Source organism: Podarcis vaucheri, assembly GCF_965113315.1.
Source record: "Podarcis vaucheri genome assembly, chromosome: 5".
Classification (NCBI taxonomy): domain Eukaryota; kingdom Metazoa; phylum Chordata; class Lepidosauria; order Squamata; family Lacertidae; genus Podarcis; species Podarcis vaucheri.
In genome coordinates, this window is record NC_138763.1 from 31,401,039 (window position 1) to 31,427,946 (window position 26,908).

A 26,908-nucleotide genomic window follows, 5' to 3' on the forward strand; every position below is an offset into this window, starting at 1 on the left:
GAAACATTTGGCAGTGGGCAGGAGGCCTTTTTTTAAAAAAGCGAGCCATTTAATGGCCCTGGTAAATATTTTCATTTAAATGCTGCCATATTGTGACAGATTGCTGAGCAATTAAATCCTAATCAACCCCTGTGTAAAATGGTTCCGGAGAACAGTGTTAGCAGCCCCATTCTCTTTTTAAACAATCCATTCTATGAAACAGCCATTCCAAAGATTACATCAACAGGAATTACAGGCTTACTCAAGTCCCCATGAAAGTGAATGGCAAGGCTCCCACTGCCTACAAAAGCAGTAGGGCCATGTGTGTGTGTGCACGCGCATGTGTGTAGACAGAAACAATGTTTTAAAAGTGAAGACAGATGTGACTGCAGATAGTAAGAAAATAAGCATAGAAACAAGAATGCTGTTCCTTCTGAAAACATCTTCCTTGCAACACTCGCAGCTCTCTTCATTTGTGAGAAACGAGGCTTAGTGCCAACTTTCCCTGAAGTACTCTTACCTCACACAACTGTACCATTAAGATCTTGATATTTATCCAAACAGGGTCATGTGGTTTCTAAGCACCTCTTTTTAGCAGCTTTCTCAATTACTTCTCTGCCAGCAGTTAGAATACTAAGTTGTTAACCGCTCAAACCCTGTTTCTTTCTCTGCATTAATTATTAGCAATAAAACATTTACTAATGCTTCCCAGTTGGTTACCTTGCTTTTTTCTTTTTCTTTTGAGGGGTGGTGGTGGCTGTGGGGGTGGGTGGGTGGAGAGATAATCTGTGCTTAATTCCTTGGAAGTGAGCCCTCGTAGAAAGATTTGCCACACACAAGCTGCCTCTGCCAGTATAAAAAAATGCCACAGTCTGCAGAAGTGTTTGTGTGGGATCACTCACAAAAAAACTAGTCTTGAGAAGCATTTCATAGCTAAACAGTGGTGTTTTTCATGAAGCCATTGATGTTCGGGCATGAGCTGTGCAACCCATTTATTGTTATTATCTTGCATCCCCCCCATCATGTTTTAATACTTTGACATGTTAATTTCGTTTGAGAAAATGAAACACTTTCATCCAAAGGTACCAGCCTATGTGCCTCAATGAAGCAGAAGCTGGATTTTATTTTTCATCCTTAATAAAGCAATACAACAAAGTATTTCATTTTTAGTCATCACTGTTTAATCCTCCTTATGGTTGTCATTGCTGATTTTCCTCTGTGTGATTGTTAACAGGCATTTAAATGAGTCTTGCCAGATTTTTTTTTATTAAACAGCTGGTTTATACTTTTCAGCTCTCTGAATCTGGGATCAGGAGGAGGAGGAGGAGGATTATTGCTAAAGAAAAAAAATTGTTCTGTGTTTTCAGAAACAGTTACTGCAAAAAAAAGGACCTTAATACTCTCTCTCTCTCTCTCTCTCTCTCTCTCTCTCTGTGTGTGTGTGTGTGTGTGTGTGTGTGTCTGTGTGTGTTATGTTGTTTCAGTGGATCAAATCTTTCCTATATCTGCATCCAAGCTATTTGGTTGTGATCAGATGATTGCAGCTCAAGGAAATGATTGGAGCGAGCTGGCTGGCTGCAGCTGCACTGTAGGCTGTTTTCAGGGACAAGGAGCTACTGTTTTTCAAACATAGCATAAACATAGAAGTTATTTTGTAGGCTTCAGGATGCAGCTATGGGCTGTGCTGCCAGCATTGTTCTGCTTCAAGCCTTTCGTTCAGTGGTACAGAGGAACTGTGCACATATTTGTAGAAGACGGCAAGAGGAATTGTCACATGAAATCCTGCCTCTGGATAGTGATGATGAAATGAGCAGACCCAGAACTCTCATCATAATGGTACAGTATACTCTTTGCATACAGTGACAGCTGAGAGGGGTTTTTAGGACAATTGTTTTGTGATTTCTTGACTTGAGATAGAGAGTGGGGGAGAAGAGGAGAAAAGAGCATTTGCTAACATGCTTGAAACTCTGTGAAACCCTCTAATTGAAATTCTGCCTGTTACCTAACAGAGTGCAATTTCCACTTCTCTGCAGCTGAAACTAGGAAAGGTCTGTATGCAATAGAGAAAGGGGCATTTTGCTATCTGACAGGATTTCTTTCTGCATTTTGTTCTAGTTGCTGCAAACAGCATCATTTTATTTTGACTATAATTTGTTTTGAATTCTATAGTGCTTCTGTCATCTTCCTTCAAAACTTCTGCCTCAGTGGTATAGACACAGCCATATTATAGAGCAAAGTGATTTCCTAGCACCTTCCCATAGTTCCTCACAGCCAATTGTTGCAAATGATTCCTTTTAGTCTTAAAGGTGTTTTTTTGTTTTGTTTTTACGGGAGCTAGAGATTTCTTTACCCTGCCAGTAGGCTTTTCCACATTAAGAGTGACTTATTAGATTATGAATGAATACAAGAGATCTCTTTGTATTTATTTTGCTTTGGTTGAAAAGAATCGTGGTGACGGGCTCAGAGATGTACCTCCAATTTAAACTAGGTATTGGCTAGAATTGGCTTTTTCAAGCAGAAGATTTCAGAGTAAGAGCACAATGAAATGAGACCACCCTCCTGCTCCCCTTTCCATTCCCCAAAACAGTTCAACTGAATTTCTTATTATTTCTTATTAGTGTATAAAAAAGAATGGTCTTGATTGTTTAGTTCTCAGCATTTTATTTCCAGTTACCATGACCACAGCACAGTGTTTTCGGATGCACTAGTACATTGCAAAGTCTCAAGGCAGGTATGATGTTGCCTCGTGTTAATATTGCTCAGTTCTACATGTTATGCACATCTTTCCCCACAGGGTAAAGTATCGGTGAATATCATTTAGGTTCCTGCAGCACACTGCACCTGAGTAGATAGTCCAGAATGCTGCTCCATAGCAAAGAGCCTCTTAATTATTCATAGACATTCAGATATATGGAATGTAAAAGGGGACAAGTGTGTTTTTAGTCCCATACTCATACCTTATGTCTACATGGTTCATATTGGATACCAGCACATTCTGTCCCTGCAGAATACATGTTTAGCTTTCACTTGTGTTCTGCCACTCTAGACAGCTGACATGGACTATTGTGGTACAAGTGTGGACTGTGCAGTCTCTGTGGCTAACTCCCTGTTTTAACAAAGGATATTCCAGGTATCCTCTAAGTATCACCCAGATACTACTATTAGCACCATTGTTAGCACAAATTGCCTTAGGAAGGATTTCTCTTTATGGACCGCAGCGGCCTGTCTTTGCAAGTTTCAAAATTTCACGTTCTTTTAATGAACATTTCTGTTTGTAATTGATTTATTATAGATATATTTATACCAGGATGGTTTAACTAAGGTGAATTCATTTCCAGGATGGTTTGCATTAGGGTGAAAATAAACAATACAAATCCAGATTATCGCAGTGAACACAAGAACTAAAAGGCAGCAAGACCTTAGAAGCCAGATAAAAAACAGTCAGTAGGACTAAAATTATGTGCAAAAGGTTTGGGAAAATTTTAATGCATTATCATAGCACCAGAAGGGGGGAAAGATGGAATTCTCTGGGAAGAGCATTCCCTGATTGGGATGCCATGGTTGAGAAGGCCTGCTGAGAAAGGCAATTTCACTAACACCTAGCACTGAGGAATTGTTTAGCCAAAATTTGGCCTCCATTCAGGGCTTATCTTCTTTCTTAAAGACATGCATCACTGGTGAGCTTCCTGAGCAGAAATTCTAAAACACAGGTATTACACTGAAATAGTGCACATGAACAACCTACATATTGCTTTCATATTCTTACATGGAAAGCATTTTACAATGCAAGTGTTTGGCCAGAAAATAGATACTATTACAGGTTTCGGGGTGCAATGTTAGTGAATGATACAATTGAATAAATTGTAGAATTTAGATAATATTTGGAATATTGAAGGGAAGATGCCAGGGCCTCAACTGAGATAGAAGTTGTTAAGAATGGCAAAAGGTGCTGGAAGCAAGTCAGTGGAAATCATCAACTAGGCGAGACATTGCCAAGGTCATGGTGGCAGGCTGTGCAGCAAGAAAAAGGTGCTGTCTTGCACTAGGTTTGGTTAGCACAACCTTGGGTGAGCATCTGGCACCCCTGGAATCTCATGTAGCCATTCAGCAGAGTTTGGGGTGGCATACGTAACAATGTTTTGAAACAATTTATTTGGCTGAGCATACATTGAGGTTGGTGGAGTAGCTCCCTATTTGGGTAAGCCTTCCCTGGAGAGCTGTGAAATTCAACCACAGAGCAACTTACTTGTGACAAAATGTGGTCTTTTTTTCAATGCTCAAAGGCACATGAGGAGCTCTCACCAAATGTATTCAGTTTGTCTGTTTTCATTGACATCAGCTGAAAACTTATTATTAATGTGGAAGCTATGAATGTATAATAGAACACTTTTCCATAGAATTACTTCCTTGCTTAGAATAAAAAGTAGAAATGCAAAACCATTTAAAACCAGTGAAAGGTATGTGATACAATAGTTACCAACATCTCCTCCCCATCTGGAAGCTCTTATGTTTTTAAATCATCTATATGAATTACATATATTAATCTCTCCCCATTACTGTAGCTGCATGGGAGGGGGTTGTGGGGAGCACTTAATATTGTTGGGATACTGCCAGGGAGACGGAACTATATCCTAACAAATATACATTGATGACAGGAGTGAGCCAGCAGTAAATCACACTGAGCAAGTTGGAGTTAACTCTTTATTAGCAAAAACAGGATCTGCATAGGAGTGTCAGGCCTAATGAGCAGAACAACTCACCTCCAGTAAGTCTTGCCCCCATGAAACAGTTGTTGAGACAGGGTCCTTGCCTCCCCACAGGGTTTTTCCCAAGCAATCTGAGACTATGCCTGCATGAAGTTAACTTCTCCATCCTTTACATGCCTCTTCTGGTTCTTGCAGACTGGGGTGGTGGAGTTTGTCACAGCAGGAGGGGGAGACACCCATGCCTTTGCACCAGCCAGACTCATCTCTTGGCCTCCCTCTCCTTCTTCAGCTTCTGCTCTGATTCTGGATTCCTCCCTGCCACAGACTATCCCATCTCACTAAGACCTTTTACCTCTTCAGCTTCCAACACCTCCTCTTCCCAGTCTTCTTCCTCTTTTCTCTCTGACCACTCATTGTCCCATCACCACTCTCTGGACTCTGAGCCTTCTTCCCTTGGGGGTTTCCCAGCCGGTTCCTCCCACCATTCCTCTTTGTCCAAACCAGTCTATGGAAGTTGATCAAGCAACTGTTTAAAGTCACAGGAGCCTTGCAAAAAAAATAATGAGGCATTGATTTCTATAGGATTTGTATAGTACCCTTTGTGTAATTACATAGCCTCATATCAGTACAGTACTTCAGTGAATAGCCTTTCTCTGTTTTTAGAAGCTCAGTCACTTCCTTCTTATTGAGTTCAGAGTCCATAAGAAGCAATCTAAAAAGAAGTTTGCTAAAATTCTGTTTCCTGTAGAACAGAGAAATTTACAAAAGAACCTGAAGTATTTATTCTTTCTAGAAGATGAGGTAGCAAACAGGATTTGTGCCTTGTTCAGCAAATACACCCAAATATTGTGAGACTGAGTGGGCTGCAGTGGCATAGCGTGGGGGATGCAGGGGGTGCCGGCCGCACTGGGCGCTACATCTGCGGGGGGCGCGCTCGCACTCGCAGCTCTCTGCCCCTACCTGGCTCACTCACTCACTCTCACTGCAGTGCTGGCTGTGCGAATCCGACCCAAGCCGCTGGGTCGCCGCCCACTGTGGAGGGGGTGGGTGCCAGGCGTGCGGTGCGGAGAGAGAGCGAGGGACTATCTGGGGGAGGGACAGTGCAGTGGCCGCCCAGCGTAGCGCTGAGCGCGGGAGAGAACCACACCAGCCCAGCCCAGGCAGCAGCAAGAAGAAGCTGGCAGCAGCGGCAGGTTAGGGGTTAGGGGGCGCAAATTACTTGCCTTGCCCCGGGTTAGGGGGCGCAAATTACTTGCCTTGCCCCGGGTGCTGACAACCCACGCTACGCCGCTGGTGGGCTGTGAATTTGGACAGCCACTTGAGACTGTCATTAGAGGCTACTTGTGTGACTTGGTTGTGTGTTGTGTTTCAGTTCCTTCATTAGATTCTTTGAGAATAAGATCAGTTGTTGCGTGGATGGAATTATCAAGCAGACATCTAAATAGCTGCACCTGATTAAACTTTAAATGGTTGAACCACGGTAAGGCTTACTATTATTTGTTAGAGGGCTTCATCCAAAGACCTCAAAGTTGCTACACTTAGTCAGACATTGTATGCCGTATTATCTGAGAGAGACAGTGATTTTCCAATTTGGTTGCTTTCTAGTGTACTCAGAAGTTTTGATGCATAATGATATTTATTAATTATTAAAGTTGATGTATTTATTGATTGTTTTTTATAATGCATCCATCAATGAGATACTCCAGGTGGATGTACCTAAAACACTAGTACAGCAACACTATGTACATCCTAGAACAATTTCCAATCAATGAGTAGCCACTCAGATGCCAGCTCCAAATACTGCTTTGTGTTCTCTCCAATATTTTCTAATCACAAATAAACATATGACTTTGTGCAGGAGACTTAGCATTAGGTCAGAGTGATTGTTAGGAGTTGGGTCAGCTGAAAAGATACTAGGCTTCCTGCTTTTCAGCACAGGAAGATGAAGGGATGCTTTATTTCTAACCTGTGTGGTTCTTTTCTCCCCACAAAAGTCAATGGTCTTATAACAGGAAATAAGATTTCCACTGGGAAAGGTCTGTAGCAATGTATGTTACCTTGTCTAAAGTGAATACAGTGATACCTCGGGTTAAGTACTTAATTCGTTCCGGAGGTCCGTACTTAACCTGAAACTGTTCTTAACCTGAAGCACCACTTTAGCTAATGGGGCCTCCTGCTGCTGCCGTGCCACCGGAGCACGATTTCTGTTCTCATCCTGAAGCAAAGTTCTTAACCTGAAGCACTATTTCTGGGTTAGCGGAGTCTGTATCCTGAAGCGTATGTAACCTGAAGCGTATGTAACCCAAGGTACCACTGTAGTTGCCTAGGTACTTGAAGCCATTGCACATCCCAGTCTTCTGTGTTGCTCTAAAGATTGTGCAACCTAATGGAGGCACTTAGGAGGATCACAGGAGTGTTACTGGTAGTTCATAGGAGGTAGTAGGAAGTCATGAGTTAGACCAGGTGTAGGCAGTTTGGTGCCCTCCAGACATGATTGGACTAGTGCCAGCCAGTACAGCCAACTGTTAGAGAAGATGGGAGCTGAGGGCCAAAAAATATCAGGGTACCATGTTGGCTACCCCTAAGTTAGACTGAAGGTTCCTATGTGAGATAATGTTATGCGAAGCAATCACAGGCTGAGCCCATATACTGCCAGGCTTCTGTTTAGACAACATAGTGATATAAAAGAAATACAGTAGATAGATGCTCTCTGTATCTGAGAATTAACGACTACAGCCAAGGCTTTTTTATTTTATTTTATTTTAAAAAGTCAAGCATTATATGATTTTTATGAAATGAATATTTTTAGTATAATCAAAAGTATCCACTCAGCTATAGCATCATGAAATTATCTCATTCAGATTGACTGAAATTACCCATGTGACTATTCAAGGGCTAGAAATAAGCAGGTATGGAAGGCACACGTGCGTATGCAAAGCTGAAGAAGCAACACCCAAGGAAACAATTGTATTGAACAGGACTGGGAAAAAGTGAATATTTTTTGGGGGGGGGGGAATAAGTTACTGGTTGGGATGAGACATTTCAATGAGAGCAGAAATTGCCAGTTTTGGAGTAAAAACCCAAAAGTGGTCGGTATCCAATGAAGCCCTAGAATAAACATAGAAAGACGGTGTTAGGCTAGCTTTGAATTTAAGGACTCACCTGTTTAATGCAGCTACGTGAGCAGGTTGGTAGAGAAGGAACAGATTAATCTCTCTCTCCTCCAATAGCCCACTTGGGCTGTCTACACATTACCACTTACTCTGGCTCCAGCATGTCTATGTTTCCATGTGAGGCAAGGAGAGCAGTGTTTCTCCTCTTCTGCTGCCAGCATGGAAAGAAAACCTATTAGCCTCAATGAAGCCTACTCCCAGCTTTTTCTTTTTTGCAGGCTAGTAACTTTTTTGTTGTCTTTGCAAAAATAGAAGAGAGATGGGAAATAGGAAAGCCAGAACAAAATAAAGATTGTGTTTTACTTACTTTACTGTCAGATTGAGCTTAAATAAAAATGAGAAAGGGGGGGGAGAGAGATAGAATCCACAAATGTGGCTTTGGTCCCAATTCAAGCCAGTTATAAAGAGTTAAAGCTATAGTTGGTGTCACATAGTTTTAGGCAGATGCAGAGAGGCTAATTTTACTTTTAATCTATTCTCAGCTAAGAAGCTGCACCAGACATGTTTGTTTTTCAGCTGCAACCCATTTGCTTGGCGTGTCAAGTAAGCTGGACTTGTTCTTGAGTGTATATTTGTCTTTTTTTCCAGCTCAGTGCAGTTAATCTGGATAGGTGTAAACATACTTAGAAGCTGTCTCCAGGACTCTGGCTAGTAGCAAAAGTCTGTAAACTCAGTGTTGGAAGCAAACAGGCACTTCTTCAAGAGAGGCGCTGATTGAGGAACAGACCCATAAAGTAGAGAGACGAGATGAGGAAGTCAGCCAAGCAAAAGAAAACGCCAGAAATGAAGAGCTTCGAGGGGAAACTAGAGGGGGGATAAAGCAGAAAGATCAAGAGGCAGAGGCAGTCTAAGAGTTCAGGGAAGGAGAAGCCAAATGTAAAATGCCCTAATTAAATTGGCACACTGCTATTGAAAAGATAGTTTATTATAATCTGCTTTCTAACCACTGTCTCTCATTGGTCTATCTTAATACCTCAATTTCTAATTTCCTTATTATGATGATTAGCCTGAAATTTCTTTTCTGCAGTCCTCATCCTGCTAGAAAATCCTTCGATGTTGCGCATTTAACTACCATCTTACCTTACTTCGGGAATTAACATTTAACGGAACCTGAATGGAGAGTGATTAAGCTGTTTCTGGCACAGGCTCCAGAGCAGATCTTCCCATCAAGCAATCAGCACTCGCTGTGCTTTCTTATGGGGTGCACGTCCTTCTGTGAGTGTGGAGTAAGCTCCACTGACATCATCAGCATCACACTTTGGAGCCTGGATTCTTGCAGCTGGACTCAGCTTCGTGGAGCCTGGCAGATTTAGTCTCTGGAATTGTGCCTTTCAGCTTGCAACTCCATAACTCCACCAAATGGCTTTTAGGCCTGTGGAAATTCTGTGTCCACCAAGGCACATCCTCGAGCAGGAGGCAGAGGAAAATACAGAGGGCGGGATCCACATTGAGCTGATCAAGTTTTATCCTCTGTGAAATCAATGGTGCAAGTGAGTCATGGCTAACACTGAACTCCCATTAATTTCAATGTGACTAAAACATGACAGGCAGAACAATCTTCATGCCCTGCCCAGCAGCAGTGGGGCTGAATGCAGCAGTGAAGCCACCTCTGCATCCACAGCCCCACTGCTTGTGATGGTCAGGGCTAAAAGGGTTGTGGGAAGGTGGCATGTGGCATTTACCTCCTAGGTGGGTCATAAGGTAAAGTAAAGTAAAGTAAAGGTAAAGGTACCCCTGCCCGTACGGGCCAGTCGTGTCCGACTCTAGGGTTGTGCGCCCATCTCACTTAAGAGGCCGGGGGCCAGCGCTGTCCAAAGACACTTCCGGGTCACGTGGCCAGCGTGACAAGCTGCATCTGGCGAGCCAGCGCAGCACACAGAACGCCGTTTACCTTCCCGCTAGTAAGCGGTCCCTATTTATCTACTTGCACCCGGGGGTGCTTTCGAACTGCTAGGTTGGCAGGCGCTGGGACCGAGCAACAGGAGCGCACCCCGCCGCGGGGATTCGAACTGCCGACCATGCGATCGGCAAGCCCTAGGCGCTGAGGTTTTACCCAAAGCGCCACCCGCGTCCCTGGTGGGTCATAAGAAAAGTGTTAAATGTGTGTGAAGATGATTGGCCAGTGGGAACCCAAGGGGAGGAGTTAGAGTGAGACTTGGTGTTGTGTGGAAGTTAGTTGAGAGTTGGAAGTTGGAGAAGGAAGAGGGGGGGGGATAGGTCTGTGGGTTGGTCGAGTTGTGTGGTGAGAGGAACTGTTATGTGGAGTCAGATAGATAGTTGGGATAATTAGTTTGAAGTTGAAGTTGCTTATAAAAATAAACTTGATTATTTGTCAATGTTAACAACTGTCTGGACTCCGTGTGTACCCGAGAGACATGGGTTGGTGGCAGCAAAGAAAGCAAACACAGTGGTGGCACAGGGTCAATAGACCGTCAAACGTCTGGGGACCTTGTGTGATCGCCACAGGACAGCAATGCCATTTTGCTATACCACCACTCAGGTTAGTGCAGCAAAGTGGCCTGGATCAGGCCCATTGCTGTGGCATAATGCAAACAGAGCTGGCTCAGGATCAGCTGCCCTCTCCCTACCCTCAAAAACACCCCATTTCAAAGGTTACCACAAAGTACCACTAACTAACTCAACCCACCACTGTTTAAGTAGGCACATTGAGGCCCTCTGCACTGACAGAAGCAGGCAGGGCTGGGTAGAGGAATGCTTTTGCCTCATTCAAACCCACTCCAGCCCAATGGATAAGGGATTTGGATTGTGGCCCTATGCAATGGCTTCAAAATGCATCAGGCTATTGACAATATTTGAAGGGCTACTGGTTCCCCATTGCTGATGGACCTGTAGTTCAATATCCTCTACTCTAATTGGCATTTATAAAACAGGAACAAATGGCACAATGCTCTAGTTTGATCCATGATGGCGATTTTGAGGTTTGCAAGCACTCACTGATAAATATCCTGGTATTCATATACTTTCTGGATGTAAGAGTAGCTGAGGCTTCGAATTGTGTGTCAGTTCTAGGTAGCTCATGGGCCAATTCTAGGTTGTTCATGTGTTTCAGTATCAGGAATAAATTGTTTCATTTCTCTTTATAGCTTCAAGAGATTCTGGACAGAAACAGCAAATGGGTGGGAAATGGCCTTGTCTTTCATATTGTCCGGGTCTCCTCGAGTTCAGAATTAGCCAGATGCTGCATGGATCCCCAATAAAAGACTCATTTTTTATTCCCTCAGTACAGATCCCTGTCAGTTTTAAGATTGCCAAGTAGCAAGAAGAAGAAAAAAACTGGCCTAGCGTTGCTCTTGGACCTTGAATAGCTATTTCATATAAAGAAATCATCCAATGAAGCTTTTTGTATCATGGAGATAAATAATAAATCCTGCTAATTGCTTCAGGTCAGACGGCTGTTTAAAGCATATTTAAATGGGCCAACTCAAAATTTGGCAGCCGTAAATGCTTAGGGAGGAAATATCCCTTTGAGTCCTGTCACTTATGAGAGTGAATAAGCTGACCTTCTGTGTTTATCTCTGCCTTTGCAACGGTTTTAAACATTTTTCCAAAATAGTTTATTGCTGCTTTTTTTTTTTACTACTAGAATGTATTTTTAATCATGATCAACATGTGTTTTCCAGTAACTATAATCACTCAGCGTGTAGAGATAGTATTTTCCTGAGCTAATTACCCTATGAAAAATAGCAGTTTTATAGCTGGATGATGACGCCCCCAAGACAGCTTTATATTTAGAAACCATTTTACTTCTTTAAATTAGTGGTGTATTTCCTCTATCCACAGCGCTAATGAACACCACTTCTTCTATTTCGTTACTAGTATTTGGAAACACAAAGGTGAATGGTCATTCAGTTAAACTGGGGAGTCTTTTGATGAGAATAATGAAAATTAGAAAGGGATTTGGATGCTATAAAGACAGATGTTGAATGTGTTGCGTATTTTCACAATATCCTTGGAAGCATATAGGCATGGGTTTGCATCCATTTAAGACATGCTCTAAGAGCACGAGACTAAGCAAGAGGGGGAGAAAACACAACTAACAAGGGTGCTTTTTCTGGGTTGCAAACAAAATGTGAATATAAACAATGCCAAACACAATTCGGTCTTGCATTAGGAGAAACATCATATCTAAAACAAAAGACATGATTGTTCAAAACCGTTCAGCAGCACTGGCTAAGGATAAGCTGGTTTTTGACAGTTTATTGACAAAAGGGGAAGGAAAGTGACAATAAATTGTGTTTGCTTAACACTTGAGGAGAAAAATCTGAGAAGGTGAAGAAGTAACAGTTTTCAAATGTGTAAGTGTTACAACCTTGCATCAGTTAGCTTCCTAAAGTTTCCTTGCTACACTTCATAAGTAAAGATATACATTGTTCAGCAACTCCCCACTTGTAAGTGCTGACTAAACCCAGTTACCATTTTGATATGTTTGTGACTAAGTATATGCAATTCAAAACTGCTTTGAACCATGGCAGGAAAATGCTAGTGTGCAATTTTGTTTCTAAATACCGTACTTTTCTGTGTATAAGACACCCCCTATATTGCACGTGCGCCATCACCCCATCATGGGGGGTTGGCAAAGTGGGCAGCCACTCTCCCCACACCTCTGTGGGCAGGAAGCTCCCTAGTGCGCTTGCCCCCAACCAGCTGTCTGGTGGCATGCAGCTTCCACTCCACGCAGCTGCAGGAAACACTCCCTAGAGCGCTCACCTCCCACAGATGCATGGGGGGGGGGAATTGTGCGCTCACCAACCAGCTGGCTGGCGGCACGCAGCTCCCCCCCCATCACTATCCATGATTTTTGAGTCAAAAAACCTTGTCTAATACACAGAAAAACACAGTATTTGTCCACATCAGACTTTGGAAACCTTTGGCCTCTGCACGTTGTGTTTCCCATTCCCATTGGCTGGCTGGCATAGCCAATGGTCAGTGTGGATGGGAGCCGTTATCCAACAGGATGGAGGGCCATCCTCTTTTCCCCATCCCTGCTGCAAAATGTACTGCCTGAATGGGGTTTGGCTTGTTCAATCAATAAAACACCCAGTAAGGAAGAAAGCAATGAATGAGTTATTGACAAGCCTACCTTTGTGCAAGCTAGCAGGACTAGGCTGGTGTTGGGGATCAGCACTGCTGGGTAGCCAACAAGGCTCTCAACCATGCAAGGAACTTCTGCTGGCCCCCCGAGCCTCCAGGCCCTGTTCCTCCTTGTGGCTATCACCCTGTTTACATACCCTCTCCAGGACTCAAACAGTAGGCAGACTGGAGAGATGGCGCAGCATCCCTCTGGCTATGTATAGACTGGGCCTAGCAGAAGCGTGCAAGCACGTGGGCTGAAGTAACAGTGGCAAGGAAGAGATGGGCCCATTCAAAAACAGCCCATGCCGGGAGCTTCCTGCCTAAAGATCCCCCCAAACCCAGAGCTGGCACTGCTCGAACTTCCCTTAAGTTACAGAAAATGAATACTGTGTATTGTGGAGAGTGACTCAACACAGGCCTGTCATTTTCAACAGCACCTGCATGTTCCTTGTAACATGTAGAACTGCCCTCTATAGACACTACTTGTGCTTACATCAGCCTTCCTTGAACCAAAGTCAATTCTGGATTGTTTAGACTTTTTGTCTGTGCCACGCGGTCATCAGGAATCATAACCGCCTCAACAGATATTGAATTTCCATAGTTGTTTACAGATAAACAAAATTAGAATAACTGTGGAAATGTTTTTCCGTTTGCACTGGAGTCAGGATATACAAAGGAGTCATTTTCTGATGTAAATCTAATCAGATTTGCTGGCTCTTTTGCTTTTTCTTTCACAAAAGCAACTGAAGTGTATATATATGAACAAAAGTGAACTAATCAGTAATGTTTAGAAACAAACAATGAAACGAGTATGGTATGCATTTGGCTTTGCTGTAATGTTGCCATAAGAAAAAAAGAAGTAGATAGCATCTTGTCTGAGATCACAGAGACAGATCTCTAGTCATTCATGAAGTTGGCTGGGTGACCTTGGTACAATCACTGCTTCTCTGGATGTAAAGTACTTCACAGGGCTTATTTATGTTTTGTTTTTAGGCTTCCCTAGTTTTAAGTAGGGGTGGCAAGCCTAGGACTTGCCGATCAGAAGGTCAGCGGTTCAAATCCCCGCGACGGGGTGAGCTCCCGTTGCTCAGTCCCTGCTCCTGCCAACCTAGCAATTCGAAAGCACGTCAAAGTGCAAGTAGATAAATAGGTACCACTCCGGTGGGAAGGTAAACGGCATTTCCGTGCGCTGCTCTTGTTCCCCAGAAGCGGCTTAGTCATGCTGGCCACATGACCCGGAAGCTGTACGCCAGCTCCCTCAGCCAATAAAGCGAGATGAGTGCCGCAAAACCCAGAGTCGGCCACGACTGGACCTAATGGTCAGGGGTCCCTTTACCTTTACTAGTTTTAAGTTAAACTACCAGGTGGGAGTGATGGGATCACATGAAAATAAAAATAAAAATCACCTGTCACAATAAATCAGAACAATAGAAGTCAGGGGGGGGCAGATTAGCCTAAAAATACAGCAGGGTCAATAAGCCTAATCACCCAGATCACATTCCACCCTGAAAGGCTTGAGAAAATAAAAAATGACTTTGCCTGATGTCAAAAAGACAACTTTGCTTGGGAGGGGCATTCTATAAAACATGCATGGCCATCAAACTCCATTATTCATTAGTCCCAGCCAGCATGGGCATGACCAAGGGTGATGGGTGTTGGAAGGCCAAAGATTCACCATCCAATCCTAAAAGAATTGCCATGGTGGAGAAAGCCTTTGGAGTTGTAAAGATAAACAGGAGACTTCTTGGTATAAGAAAAGCAAACCAGAAATAGAAAAATGGTGGCCCTACAGAAGTTGTTGGACTACCACTATACCCCCACCCACCCACCATCCCTGACCAACAGCACTCCATTACAATAATGAAATAAATTATTAGGACAAACAGATTGCAAATTATTAATTCAACAATTCTCTGGAATACACTATATTAAGTGAGCCTGAAAACTGTGTATTGAAACAGAAGCTAGTGATTATATCTGCATTATCAAGTGTGAGAATAAAAACAGATATGCCTATATGCATTATTTATGGGGTGATCCTATGACAAGATCTTCTGGGATGGACATTTTAGGAGGCATCAGATCTCCAACTCAGCCAGCTGGTTCCTGGTTCATCTGGGCTTAGCCTTTCTTAAGTCCCAACCCCTGGCTCAGCCAACTTTATGCTGGCATAATTTGCTGTTCCCAGCTCACTCAGGGTTCAGTTGGCTGAACCAAAGCTCACTGTTTCATTTGAGCTGGTGTAAGTTCCTCAAAAGAGGAGTTCTGGAGGTGAGTGGAGAAGTGAGACCAGAAGGAGGAGGTTTAGGATGGATCCCAAAGGCCATTCAGCTCAGTCATGTGACCTGGCAAGCCAGTGTAGAACACTATTTTAAAGGTTTGCTTTCCCTCTGCCAGGTTTAGACAGAGCAGCAGCAGCTGTTGCTGCTGAATGAGGTTTGGATCTGGTGTAACTTTACATGGGCTTAATTTACACCAGCTTGTTTTATGCCAACTTCTTGTGCATAGGGTTGTTCCCAAAGAATACAGTCGTGTGAAAGCTAATTCAAGGATTCTTGTGTTCTGTACTTGAAACTTTGCACAGAACTCCAGATCATCCTACATGGAGGGGGAAAATATACAAAATTAAATTTTATTTCCTCACACAGGCAATGCATCTTCAGCTATGTGACTCACTTATTTGGTGCTTGAAAGTAAGAGAAATGTATTTGTGAAGAATACAAAAATTGTCTCCTTATTCCACAGATCCTGCTTTGTGTCATTTAAGGGTCATCATAATAAAATGTATTGGGGAGGATGTGAGTTGTGACAGAATAATTCATCCTTAACTACATAATACATTTTTGGAAGGACTGGGGCTACAGCCAGATTTTTTTATCTTCCATTTAGCATTCCAATTTCTGACCCTTCTGACATGCAGTATGATTCCAAAGATGTTGACTTGGAAATAAGCCTTTACTGAGGTTCAGTGAAACTACCTAATAAGCATGCTTAGGATGGCAGCTGAACTCTTTCAAAACTTTCAGCTCTGAGGAGGTCAAACGATTATTTTGATTCCAGATGTGATTGCTTGTGCAGATAATAATTCACTTTCCCATGAGTAAGCATGTTTGGAGCTCATGCTAGTGGAAAAAGAAGAAGAAATCTTGTATCTTCTCATAAAAATTAATCCACAGCCTTTTAGTGTTTAGGAAAATGGCATTTTTGAACAGTGCATATTCTGTATGCACTGAGGCCCTAGCTTGGTGCAACACACACATAACTTTTCATGTGGCAATTTGTGCTTCACAAATAAATCTATGTATCTTTTTGTGTGGCAATCAAACATGGATCACCCAGATTAATCCAGGGATGAGTCAATACGATCTCCCTGCACAGACTCCCAACACTGGAAGGCTTCCTCATTGTTAACACAATACTGTCAAATAGTTGATGAAAGGCTACTGATGCAATTCTGAAAGCAATGTCCTATATGTGAGGGACACCAGTACAATCACCTCTGATTTTACATTTCTGGAAAACTGGTCAAACTTTCTGTTTGTCCAGGAATGAAGTTGTAAAAGTTATTTCAAAACTGGCTCCATGTTACTTTTCTATAACTTTTTTTCCATGCAAGAAGACAACCCCTAATGACTTTAATCTGAGGTATCTCAAGGAACATACCTTCCATATTCCACCAGTCATAGGAAGGATGTGCACAGCTCCCCACTTTGCATCCCATTCAGGTGATTCATATTGATCCTAATCTGACCCAACTTGACCCTCAGTTCCAGACTGTGAAAAACAATTTTTAAGGAATCCCATTAACTTGTGTTGAGAAATCAAAATCACCGTAAATGTTTTTTTTGTTTGTTTTTTACATAGGCTTATTTGTAATTTGTAAAAGTGGTAGCCTCTATAGAGGGGACTGCTAAATAGGGCCAAAATTCCAGATGGGTTGGTAGCACAGCTTGAATAGCTAAGATAAGACGCAGGCAACAAACATGTTATTTTAAAGGGGATTGGGAAAACTTACAGGTATAAGGCTGAGTAGGTAATGGTATGCTAAGGACTAGAGGAGGAAACAAGAAAAGCTGAATATAAAACAACCAAATGCTGATCAACTCTTTGAAGCTTCCTCTCACGAGAAAAGCTAAGGAAAGAGTGAAGCAAGTGAAGGGAAAGCTCATAATTTTAAGGCTTCACCATCTCTCCCTGCAAGCACTGTCATTGGGAAGATGTTAAATGAGACTTTCTAGTTGAGAAGAATTGGAAGCAAGACCGCTGTCTCAATAAGCAAAGCCCACCTCTCCATCTCCCCACCCTGGCATTCTAGCCTTGGATTGGAAGGAGAGTTTGTAAATAAGCAAGGTCTCCTCCTACCCGCTCCCCACACCTTTTCCTTGTATGGTGTATCTTTGACTTTTTGCTTCATTTTTAAAGTGTTTTTGAGACAATCGTCTGGGATTTTATGAGCGTTTCTAAACTCTGTCTCCCTGGACCTCCAAAGTGACTTGGAGTGGGGCACTCTCGCCTCACCCTGTGGCCACCAAAATTGACCCAAGCTGCCCCCAATTCAGTTTGGAATACAGTTGCACAGCCCTAAAACATACCAAAGGAAGCCTTGCTTCAGGTGTCCTGTTTTTCAGTGGTGTGTCTGGAAGCTGTAAATAAGATGTGGGGTCTTCTCAGTGGTAGCACCTTATTTGAAACTGCCTACTCAGATAGATCTGTCCTCTTTTTAATTTTAAAAGGTTTACGAAGACCTCCTTTTTAAGGAATGCTTTCAATTTTGATGGATTTGTTTATGGAGTATTTTATACACCTCGTTGGAGTTGAATGGCCAAGAAAGTTTTTTCATTTTATTTTAAAGTGCTTTTTTATATACTTTGTTGTGTTGCAAGCCTCCTAGAGAGTAGCTTACGTAGGAAATTATCAAGCGTAAGCCTTAGATGGTGAATGAGTGTGATCCCCTGCTAAGAACTAGAGAAATATATCTGTCTGAGAAACCAATGTGACTTTGGGTAAAGGACTTGACCTCCTTCTGCTTCAGTCATTTCAGCTGGAAAATTGGGTATAAAGCAGAGTCTGCAGAAACCAGATGTTGTGTCTGAGCTGGGCTTTCCTGCCTAAATTAACTTTTTAAAAATCCTTTCTATAACTACTGCAGATATTTCTGGTATTCATTAGGCAGCCATTCAGAGTTATGTGTGTGGAAATCCAAATAAGCATGTCTGGAAATAGTAAACGGCAGTGAATCTGAATATTCCACAAATCCTTGAAAAGCAGCGGCAGTCAAGATTAAGCTGATTTGGGTTGCAAAGGACGAGCACGAACACAGCCACTTACTCTGCCATCCCCAAATCCATTATCATTTTAATGCCTTCTGTTCTCAGCACACCTGAGCTGGATCCAAATCAGCCCAGGTAGCAATACAGTCTTGATCGTTTCTCTGAGGTATATTATGCTGCCTTGAGGTCACAAGTCAAGGTCAAATTGCCTAACCAAAATGTCCATTTCTTTTTTCCTTTTTAAAGGTTAATTAAAGGACTGTCTTTTCATTTGAGGTGTGTCTCACCCCAACTTTATATTGCCCCAGTGAGGTGTATCCCACTCAAACTTGAAATTATTTTAGGTGCAAAGAGAAGAGGCTCATCATTTTTCTCAGGCTTTCAGAGGCTGATAGGTTAAGTCATAACTAAATAAATATGAGCCTGCCCAAACTCTTAACAGCAACTCAGAGGCCCTGTTCTCTATCCCCTCCACACTGAAAAAAATGACAGGTGGTGTGAAGGACGGGCCCTTTTCGGTGCTGGTGCCAAAAGTATAGAAGATCTTGGGAAAGATCCAGCAGGCTCTGTCTCTTGTGGGTTTTGAAAACCTGCCTTTTGGGATAGGCTTTTGAGTCATACCATTTGCTCTGCCATCTTAAGTTTTTCAAGCTGCCCTAATTTTATTTTACACTATTTAGCTTTCATTGCTAGGGTAATTTTAAAAAACACACGCTTCATTTTAAAAATTGTTAATGAAGAAGAAGAAGAAGAAGAAGAGTTTGGATTTGATATCCCGCCTTTCACTCCCCTTCAGGAGTCTCAAAGCGGCTAACTTTCTCCTTTCCCTTCCTCCCCCACAACAAACACTCTGTGAGGTGAGTGGGGCTGAGAGACTTCACAGAAGTGTGACTGGCCCAAGGTCACCCAGCAGCTGCATGTGGAGGAGCGGAGACACAAACCCGGTTTCCCAGATTACGAGACTAATGCATGATTTGTTGTACATCACTTTGTGCATAGCTAATAGAAAAGGGGTGTGTGTGTGAATGAATGAATGAAATGACTGGTAAATTGATCTTCCACAAAGCTTCCCTCATTCAGCTCTACCCCCTGAGGATTGCATGTGGAATTTGTTAAAGGATATTGGGTGTTGTCATTTATTGGACTTGAATTTAAAAGGCTTATTTTCTCTCTGCCAGGCTTAGGCTGCTTCACCCAGCAGTAGCCCTGCTCCTGAATGGATTGTGGAAGAGGGGCAATTTACACCAGCAAAACTTAAGCCTGTTGAAGTTTCACCAGCTTCCTTTACTTAGGATTGTTCTGCCTAAAATAAGATCCATTGACTTTAATAGGTTTAACAGATTTTGCAAGGAGCACAACTGAGGTGTAACACACACACACACACAGAGAGAGAGAGAGAGAGAGAGAGAGAGAGAGAGCCCCTGCTGTGTCTCCTCTTCCGCTAGGGCTAAAGTAACGAACCAGGAGCAAAGACTCCAATTAATACACAAGGAAGCAGGGGTCTACGGAACCTTTAAACGTCACAATTCTGATGATTTAGCATGGAGGTCTTAGTGATCTTTGTACACAGAAGGGGGAGGAATGCTTGTCCTTTGGCAAGGCACCATAGCATCTGGACCATGTACAAAGGTAAAAAATAATAATCAAAAAAATGGTTGTGGTGGGAGGAGGGGTAGCTGATAATATATTTGTGTCATCCAAGACAAATAAAGAGACTTGCATAACTGCAGCCAATGCACTTTATTTGCTAGTGTACGCTAGCTTCCTTCCGGCAGGCAATGGGGTTGGAGGCAGAAGTGGAGGGGGTTTTTTTTGTACTTTTTGTGCATGGCTGTGTCCTGAAAGGATGCCATCAGCCTATGTTGAAAAATTCCTCTGCAGTTACAGCATGCAACTTCAGCTGTTTCTGTGAGTGTTGTTAGTTTTTCTATTTCTATATGTCGAAAGGCAGGGGAAAAACATGGGGTCACGAAGAGTTGGACACGACTAAACAACTAAACAACAACAAGGGGGAAAACATATTGTCACACACACCCCTTTCTCCATGTGTTAAGAGACTCCAGGGGTGCCTGCACTTAACCAGGGTTTGGTTTCCTTGGAATGAAGGTCAATGGAGACTACGGGGAATTTAGGATATAAGACATTATTTACACATTAGGTTGGATGGGCTCCTAGCAACTTGCCTCCTCGTTAGGTTTCCAGGGAAGCCCGAAACTCAGCTTTGGGTCCAGCAAGGGGCAGACATGGCTCTGTCTCTCCAGCTTCCATCATTCACCAAACCCACTCACTTTCAGCAGACACGCCCTAGCCTGTCTCTACCCTAGGCTGATGTGACATCCGGCCAGATGAGGTGGAGAAAGACTCACTCATTTGTCTCTGCAGCAACAAAGCTCACTCAGATGCAGATGATAGGCATAGGAACTGATTTGAATGGTTCAGCAAGTTTCCTCTTATAGATTCTAGCCTTCCATACACAGCTATAGAAGAGGCAATGAGATGGCAGGTCTTTTCCATCCACTCCAATGAAATACTAGCTACATTTGCCTTCTATTCTTCACATTTTTCTGTTCCAGTTAAGTCATACACAGAGAAGACCTGTTAAAATCAATAGCTGTAACTTACTTAGAAAGGTGTCTGTGTCATAGTCCCATTGCCAAGTAACACTGTGTAGAGTGTGGGGCAAAACAGACAGAATATAAAAGTCTTTTGAGATACTATTGATAGAGTCAGCATACAAAGTGAAGTCCATTCCGAGGGTCAGGCAAAGTGCAATCCACGTAGACCAGGCTTCCTCAACCTCTGCCCTCCAGATGTTTTTGGCCAACAACTCCCATGATCCCTAGCTAGCAGGACCAGGGTCAGGGATGATGGGAATTGTAGTCTCAAAACATCTGGAGGGCCGAGGTTGAGGAAGCCTGATGTAGACAATCCAGAGATCATGGAATCCAATGATCACAAAGCCAAGGGTCCAGGTGGATAACAGGAAGCTGCAAGGTAGGGCCAGGAACCACAGGCATTGTTTTCAGCATCTGACTGCTGCTGAGAGGTCTGTTTAAGAAGACTGAAGCCAGCTGGTTCTCATCGGTGCCTTCTCTCTCAGCTGGTGGAGTCATTCTGCCTTCTGCCACTTCAGAGTGCTGTTCAGAAGCTGACTCCTGACCCGTGACAGTTTGTCCCAGTGATATCCTGATCTTCCAGCAGAGATCTGGCAGCATGAAACTCAAGATGGTAGCACTGCAGGTCAGACGCTGGTTCTAAGCTTCCTTTGTGTCACAAGAGGCGTTTTCAGGTAGTACCACCCTGTCATTCTCATCCTGAAGAATCGCGTTATGCAGTGAAGCCAGCCCTGTTCTACTGATTCCTATAACACTCCTAGTTCTGCTACTGGGAATTTTAACAATGTGCCTGATGCCAGCCTGGTACCTACTTATCTATCCCATGCAGTTTGCAGCCCTTGAACCTGAACCTTAACTCTCCAGTAGCAGAAATTACCGCTGTTGACTTAGAGAGCTGTTTCTAGTTAAAATAAGCAGGGCTAGATGGAGCACGTCTTCTTCTGTTTGAGGCTGTTCCCTATAACCTAATTCATCGAATACCTTATGCTGAAATTCTCAGTATTTTTTTTGGGGGGGGGAATAGTGCAGAAAAAGAGCATATGATAAAGAATGACTGGTATGTGACAAATACATTTCTGTCTAGATTACTAACTTTTAGATCATGGAATACTTTCCTGTCGTTTGAATTTGGTCAGTTTCTAAGCTTGATCTCTGATACTTTTCTAAAGTATTTATGGGCTGGATTCAGACTTAGTGTGCTTGAGTAGGCCCATTGAAATTAATGGGAATTAATCTAGACAGGACTAGTATATGTCCCCTTGATGGCAGTGGGTCTCTCCACTATGCATAACTAGGTCTGGAGTCTACCTTATAACTGAGGCTGCTGGGTCAGCACAGCAGCATAATCTGTTTTTTAATGATGTAGAGCCATTTAGTGCTTGAGACACTTTCCATTCTGAGCTAAAAATAAAAATTGGTAGGCAATCATAGGAGACATTTGGTTACTTATCAGAGAGGATAAGTTGCAGTGTATAGGAGAATAATTACATTAGCATCCAATCGAGTAACCATGATCCATAGGAAAAGCAAAATGCACCGGTTATGGAACTTACTGAGTGCTTTGGTTCTTTGAGACAGCCTCATCTTGTAGTGCCTATTGGAGCCAAAGATAACCCCCCCTCCAGAAAATATGAAACCAATATGGATTTTGTAGTTTTAGTAGGCTAACAAAGGCATTGACTTAATATGGTTTATGTAGGAAAGTGTATCCTTTCTACTTCCCCCACAAAAGCCCCCAGACCCGCAATTTGGCAGGAAAAAAATCAGTTCTGGAAGGGCTCCTGTGTCTCCAAATTTCAACTGCTTCTGCCAAAAGAAAAAAAAGATTATACCTGTTTTTAAATACCCCCAAAAAAGTGAATGGGGAACACAGAGCTGCTTTTTATACAGAATGGCTCAGAAGTCAAATCACAGTTCAAAGCAGACAGTTGTTGTTTAGTCATTTAGTCGTGTCCGACTCTTCGTGACCCCATGGACCAGAGCACGCCAGGCACTCCTGTCTTCCACTGCCTCCCGCAGTTTGGTCAGACTCATGTTTGTAGCTTCGAGAACACTGTCCAACCATCTCGTCCTCTGTCATCCCCTTCTCCTTGTGCCCTCCATCTTTCCCAACATCAGGGTCTTTTCCAGGGAGTCTTCTCTTCTCATGAGGTGGCCAAAGTATTGGAGCCTCAGCTTCATGATCTGTCCTTCCAGTGAGCACTCAGGGCTGATTTCTTTAAGAATGGATAGGTTTGATCTTCTTGCAGTCCATGGGACTCTCAAGAGTCTCCTCCAGCACCAAAAGCAGACAGAGCGACTCAGAAACAAATTGAAATTTTTCAAAAGCACATATACAGACAAAAGCATGAATCATGGGGCCGTTGCATACTCCTATAAAATTGTTTATTTATTTTTATTTAACAAAACGTATGGTGTAGTGGTTAAGAGCGGTAGTCTCATAATCTGGGGAACCGGGTTCGCGTCTCCGCTCCTCCACATGCAGCTGCTGGGTGACCTTGGGCCAGTCACACTTCTTTGAAGTCTCTCAGCCCCACTCACCTCACAGAGTGTTTGTTGTGGGGGAGGAAGGGAAAGGAGAATGTTAGCCGCTTTGAGACTCCTTAAAGGGAGTGAAAGGCGGGGTATCAAATCCAAACTCTTCTTCTTCTTCTTCTTCTACTGCTTGGCTGTAAAAATAATAAGCTCTAAGCTTATTTTGTAGGAGGCTTTGGCTTTATGTTTGCTAGGAAGGTTTAGTGAGCTTGATTGGTTATAATGAGGGAGAAAATGGCTTTGTGTGGAACACTAGAATGGCATGAGTGATGGTGTGGCCTTTCCTCTCATCTTCAATAAAAATCTAATGTGAGATACAACTAAGTGTGCCCTAGAGACAAAGACTGCTTTGTCTTCACTGCCTACTCATTTGTATTTTCTGTTCGTTATTACCTTCCGTGAAAATGGTTTCTGGATTTGATTGTGTTCCCTTTGTTAATCTGTTAATTCCGTTCTCTCACCCATTTCCTTATGTGTTTATGTGGTCCATTCTGTGTAAGCCATGGTGTGTTTCTTCCTCTTGTTTTATTTTACCTCGTGCGTAGCACATTAACAATGGCGAGGAGGCTCATTGTCTTGAATTATTGCTACCATTCAAATAGTCTCAGATAGGTAGCCGTGTTGGTCTGCCATAGTCAAAATAAAAAAATTCCTTCCAGTAGCACCTTAAAGACCAACTAAGTTAGTTCTTGGTATGAGCTTTCGTGTGCATGCACACTTCTTCAGATACACTGAAACAGAAGTTGCCTCCACAGTCACTTACAGACTCATTGTTAAAATTGTGTTTATGGAAGACAATCTTACTCGGCTACGAGTGATCACCAAAGAAGAAGAAGAAAAAGAAGCCATATTCTACATAATTATTAAAGGGGCATGAGCCCTGTATTCCTTGGCAACAGCTTCAGGATTTAAGAATGTAAGGACAAAGGAATCATAGAATCATAGAGTTGGAATAGACCACAAGGGCCATCAAGTCCAACCCCCTGCCAAGCAGGAAACACCATCAGAGCACTCCTGACATATGGTTGTCAAGCCTCTGCTTAAAGACCTCCAAAGAAGGAGACTCCACCACACTCCTTGGCAGCAAATTCCACTGTCGAACAGCTCTTACTGTCAGGAAGTTCTTCCTAATGTTTAGGTGGAACAGAAACACTATATAGAAGGATCTGGCAACTTCTGTTTCAGTGTATCTGAAGAAGTGTGCATGCACACGAAAGCTCATACCAAGAACTAACTTAGTTGGTCTTTAAGGTGCTACTGGAAGGATTTTTTTTATTCAAATAGTCTGTGATTCACTGCATGTAGCCATGTATTTGGGGCAGATCTGTTATGTGAAATAGTCACCAACATGGATGACCATAAACCTGGATTGCTTAAAAAGGGCTCTTAGGCAAATTCAAGGAGGAAAGGGCTATTGATGGCTACTAGCCATGACGGCTAGGCTCTGCCTCCACAGTCAGTGGCAGCAATGCTTCTGAAATACCAGTTGCTTAAAAACACAAGCGAGGAGAAGGCTGCTTGTGGGCTTCCCATAGGCCTCTGGTTGGCTACTATAAGAACAGCCACTGGCCTGATCTAGCAGGATCTTCTTTGGGCACCACAGTTCAAGAAGGACACTGACAAACTGGAACGTGTCCAGAGGAGGGCAACCAAAATGGTCAAAGGCCTGGAAACGATGCCTTATGAGGAACGGCTAAGGGAGCTGGGCATGTTTAGCCTGGAGAAGAGGAGGTTAAGGGGTGATATGATAGCCATGTTCAAATATATAAAAGGATGTCACATAGAGGAGGGAGAAAGGTTGTTTTCTGCTGCTCCAGAGAAGCGGACACGGAGAAATGGAGCCAAACTACAAGAAAGAAGATTCCACCTAAACATTAGGAAGAACTTCCTGACAGTAAGAGCTGTTTGACAGTGGAATTTGCTGCCAAGGAGTGTGGTGGAGTCTCCTACTTTGGAGGTCTTTAAGCAGAGGCTTGACAACCATATGTCAGGAGTGCTCTGATGGTGTTTCCTGCTTGGCAGGGGGTTGGACTCGATGGCCCTTGTGGTCTATTCCAACTCTATGATTCTATGATTCTTTTGTTCTTACGTTCTTAAATCCTGAAGCTGTTGCCAAGGAATACAGGGCTCATGCCCCTTTAATAATTATGTAGAATATGGCTTCTTTTTCTTCTTCTTCTTTGGTGATCACTCGTAGCTGAGTAAGATTGTCTTCCATAAACACAGTTTTAACAATGAGTCTGTAAGTGACTGTGGAGGCCAATTCTGGATCCACGTCCTTCCACAGTGGGGATATTGGTTTCCAGGCGGGAGTTGATCACGGTGTGGATTTGCCAAGCGTGCCTTCCTCTTAGCACATTTCCCCCTTGTGTCCTGAGTTTGAGTGTCTTCAAAGCCCATGACACCTTTGGTAAAGGCTGTTCTGCAACTGGAGCACTCACAGGCAAGTGTTTCCCAATTGTTGGTGTTTATACTACTTTAAATTTTTTTTTGCCTTGATACAGTCTTTAAACCTCATTTGTTGACCACCAGCATTACGCTTTCCAATTTTAAGTTCAGAATAGAGTAGTTGCTTTGGAAGACGATAATCTGTACAACATGACCAGTCCAATGAAGTTGATGTTGAAGAATCATTTCTTCAACACTGGTGATCTTTGCTTCTTCTGAATATGGCATTTCAGCATTGGCAGTGTATGCAGGATCCCTGCCACTCTACCTACTAATATCTCACAGATGAACTGAGGAGTTCTGTGTTTTCTCACAAGCTTACATGCTCATGTCAAATACAAGTTGCTCATCTGGGAGACAACTCCTTATTGATCACACAACTACAAAACAGGGTTCATTTGTGATGGTTAGATTCGTAAGCATTGGTAACAGAAGTGGCAACGGCTGTGTGAAAGGCAAAAACAAATCAAACTGTTTCAAATTATTTATTTTATTGGACTGTTTTAATAGGGTACAACTGTGCCTGCATTAAAAAAGTTAATCAAGATGATTGTGCAAAATATTGCTCAACATTTTTTTCTGTTGGTAGAGGCATCTTGCAAATCTCCCTCAACACAATATGCTGTTCTCGTGGGAAAAGTCATAGATTATGGAAATGCCTTTCTCAGGGTGGTTTCAATATATAATTTCACTTCCATGCTCTCAAAATCAGGAAAGTGGTTTTGACTAAATATTAAAATACACACAAACATATCCATGCAATGCTAGAGGTGTGAGAATAGAGCCAAAGTTCTGTTTTTGCTTTGCTCTTTAATAAAAAGGGAGAGACGAGGAATTAGGTAGGCAAATTTCACCATGTGTTACGTTTGTTTGTTTAAGGTGGATTAGGAAAGCACTCCTATGCTTTAGCAGTGCAGTGCAGGAGATCATAGTTCTAAAAGATTAGGTAAATAATGTTTAGATAAAAAATTTAAAGGTACACAAAATGACATGGATATGGGAGAAGTTGTTATATTCATTTGTTAAATTTGTGTGCCACCATTCGTCCATAGATCTCAGGGCAGTTCACAGCATAAAAACACAAGATA

General features: G+C 42.7%; 1 protein-coding gene across 11 annotated transcripts in view; it reads left to right on the top strand.

Annotated features, from left to right (window-relative positions):
- Positions 1 to 26,908, top strand: part of DOCK10 (dedicator of cytokinesis 10) — a 215,165-nt gene that overhangs the window by 56,946 nt on the left and 131,311 nt on the right. For 2 of the 11 annotated variants that reach the window (XM_082221661.1, XM_082221662.1), the window contains exon 1: positions 1,531 to 1,815. The exons of 8 other annotated variants lie outside the window; for them this stretch is intronic. In XM_082221661.1, the coding sequence (XP_082077787.1) occupies positions 1,654 to 1,815 (162 nt within the window). In that variant the 5' untranslated portion in view covers positions 1,531 to 1,653. Of the gene's footprint in view, positions 1 to 1,530; positions 1,816 to 26,908 lie in introns of those variants that run through there. One more of the 11 variants, XM_082221663.1, reaches the window with a different exon arrangement.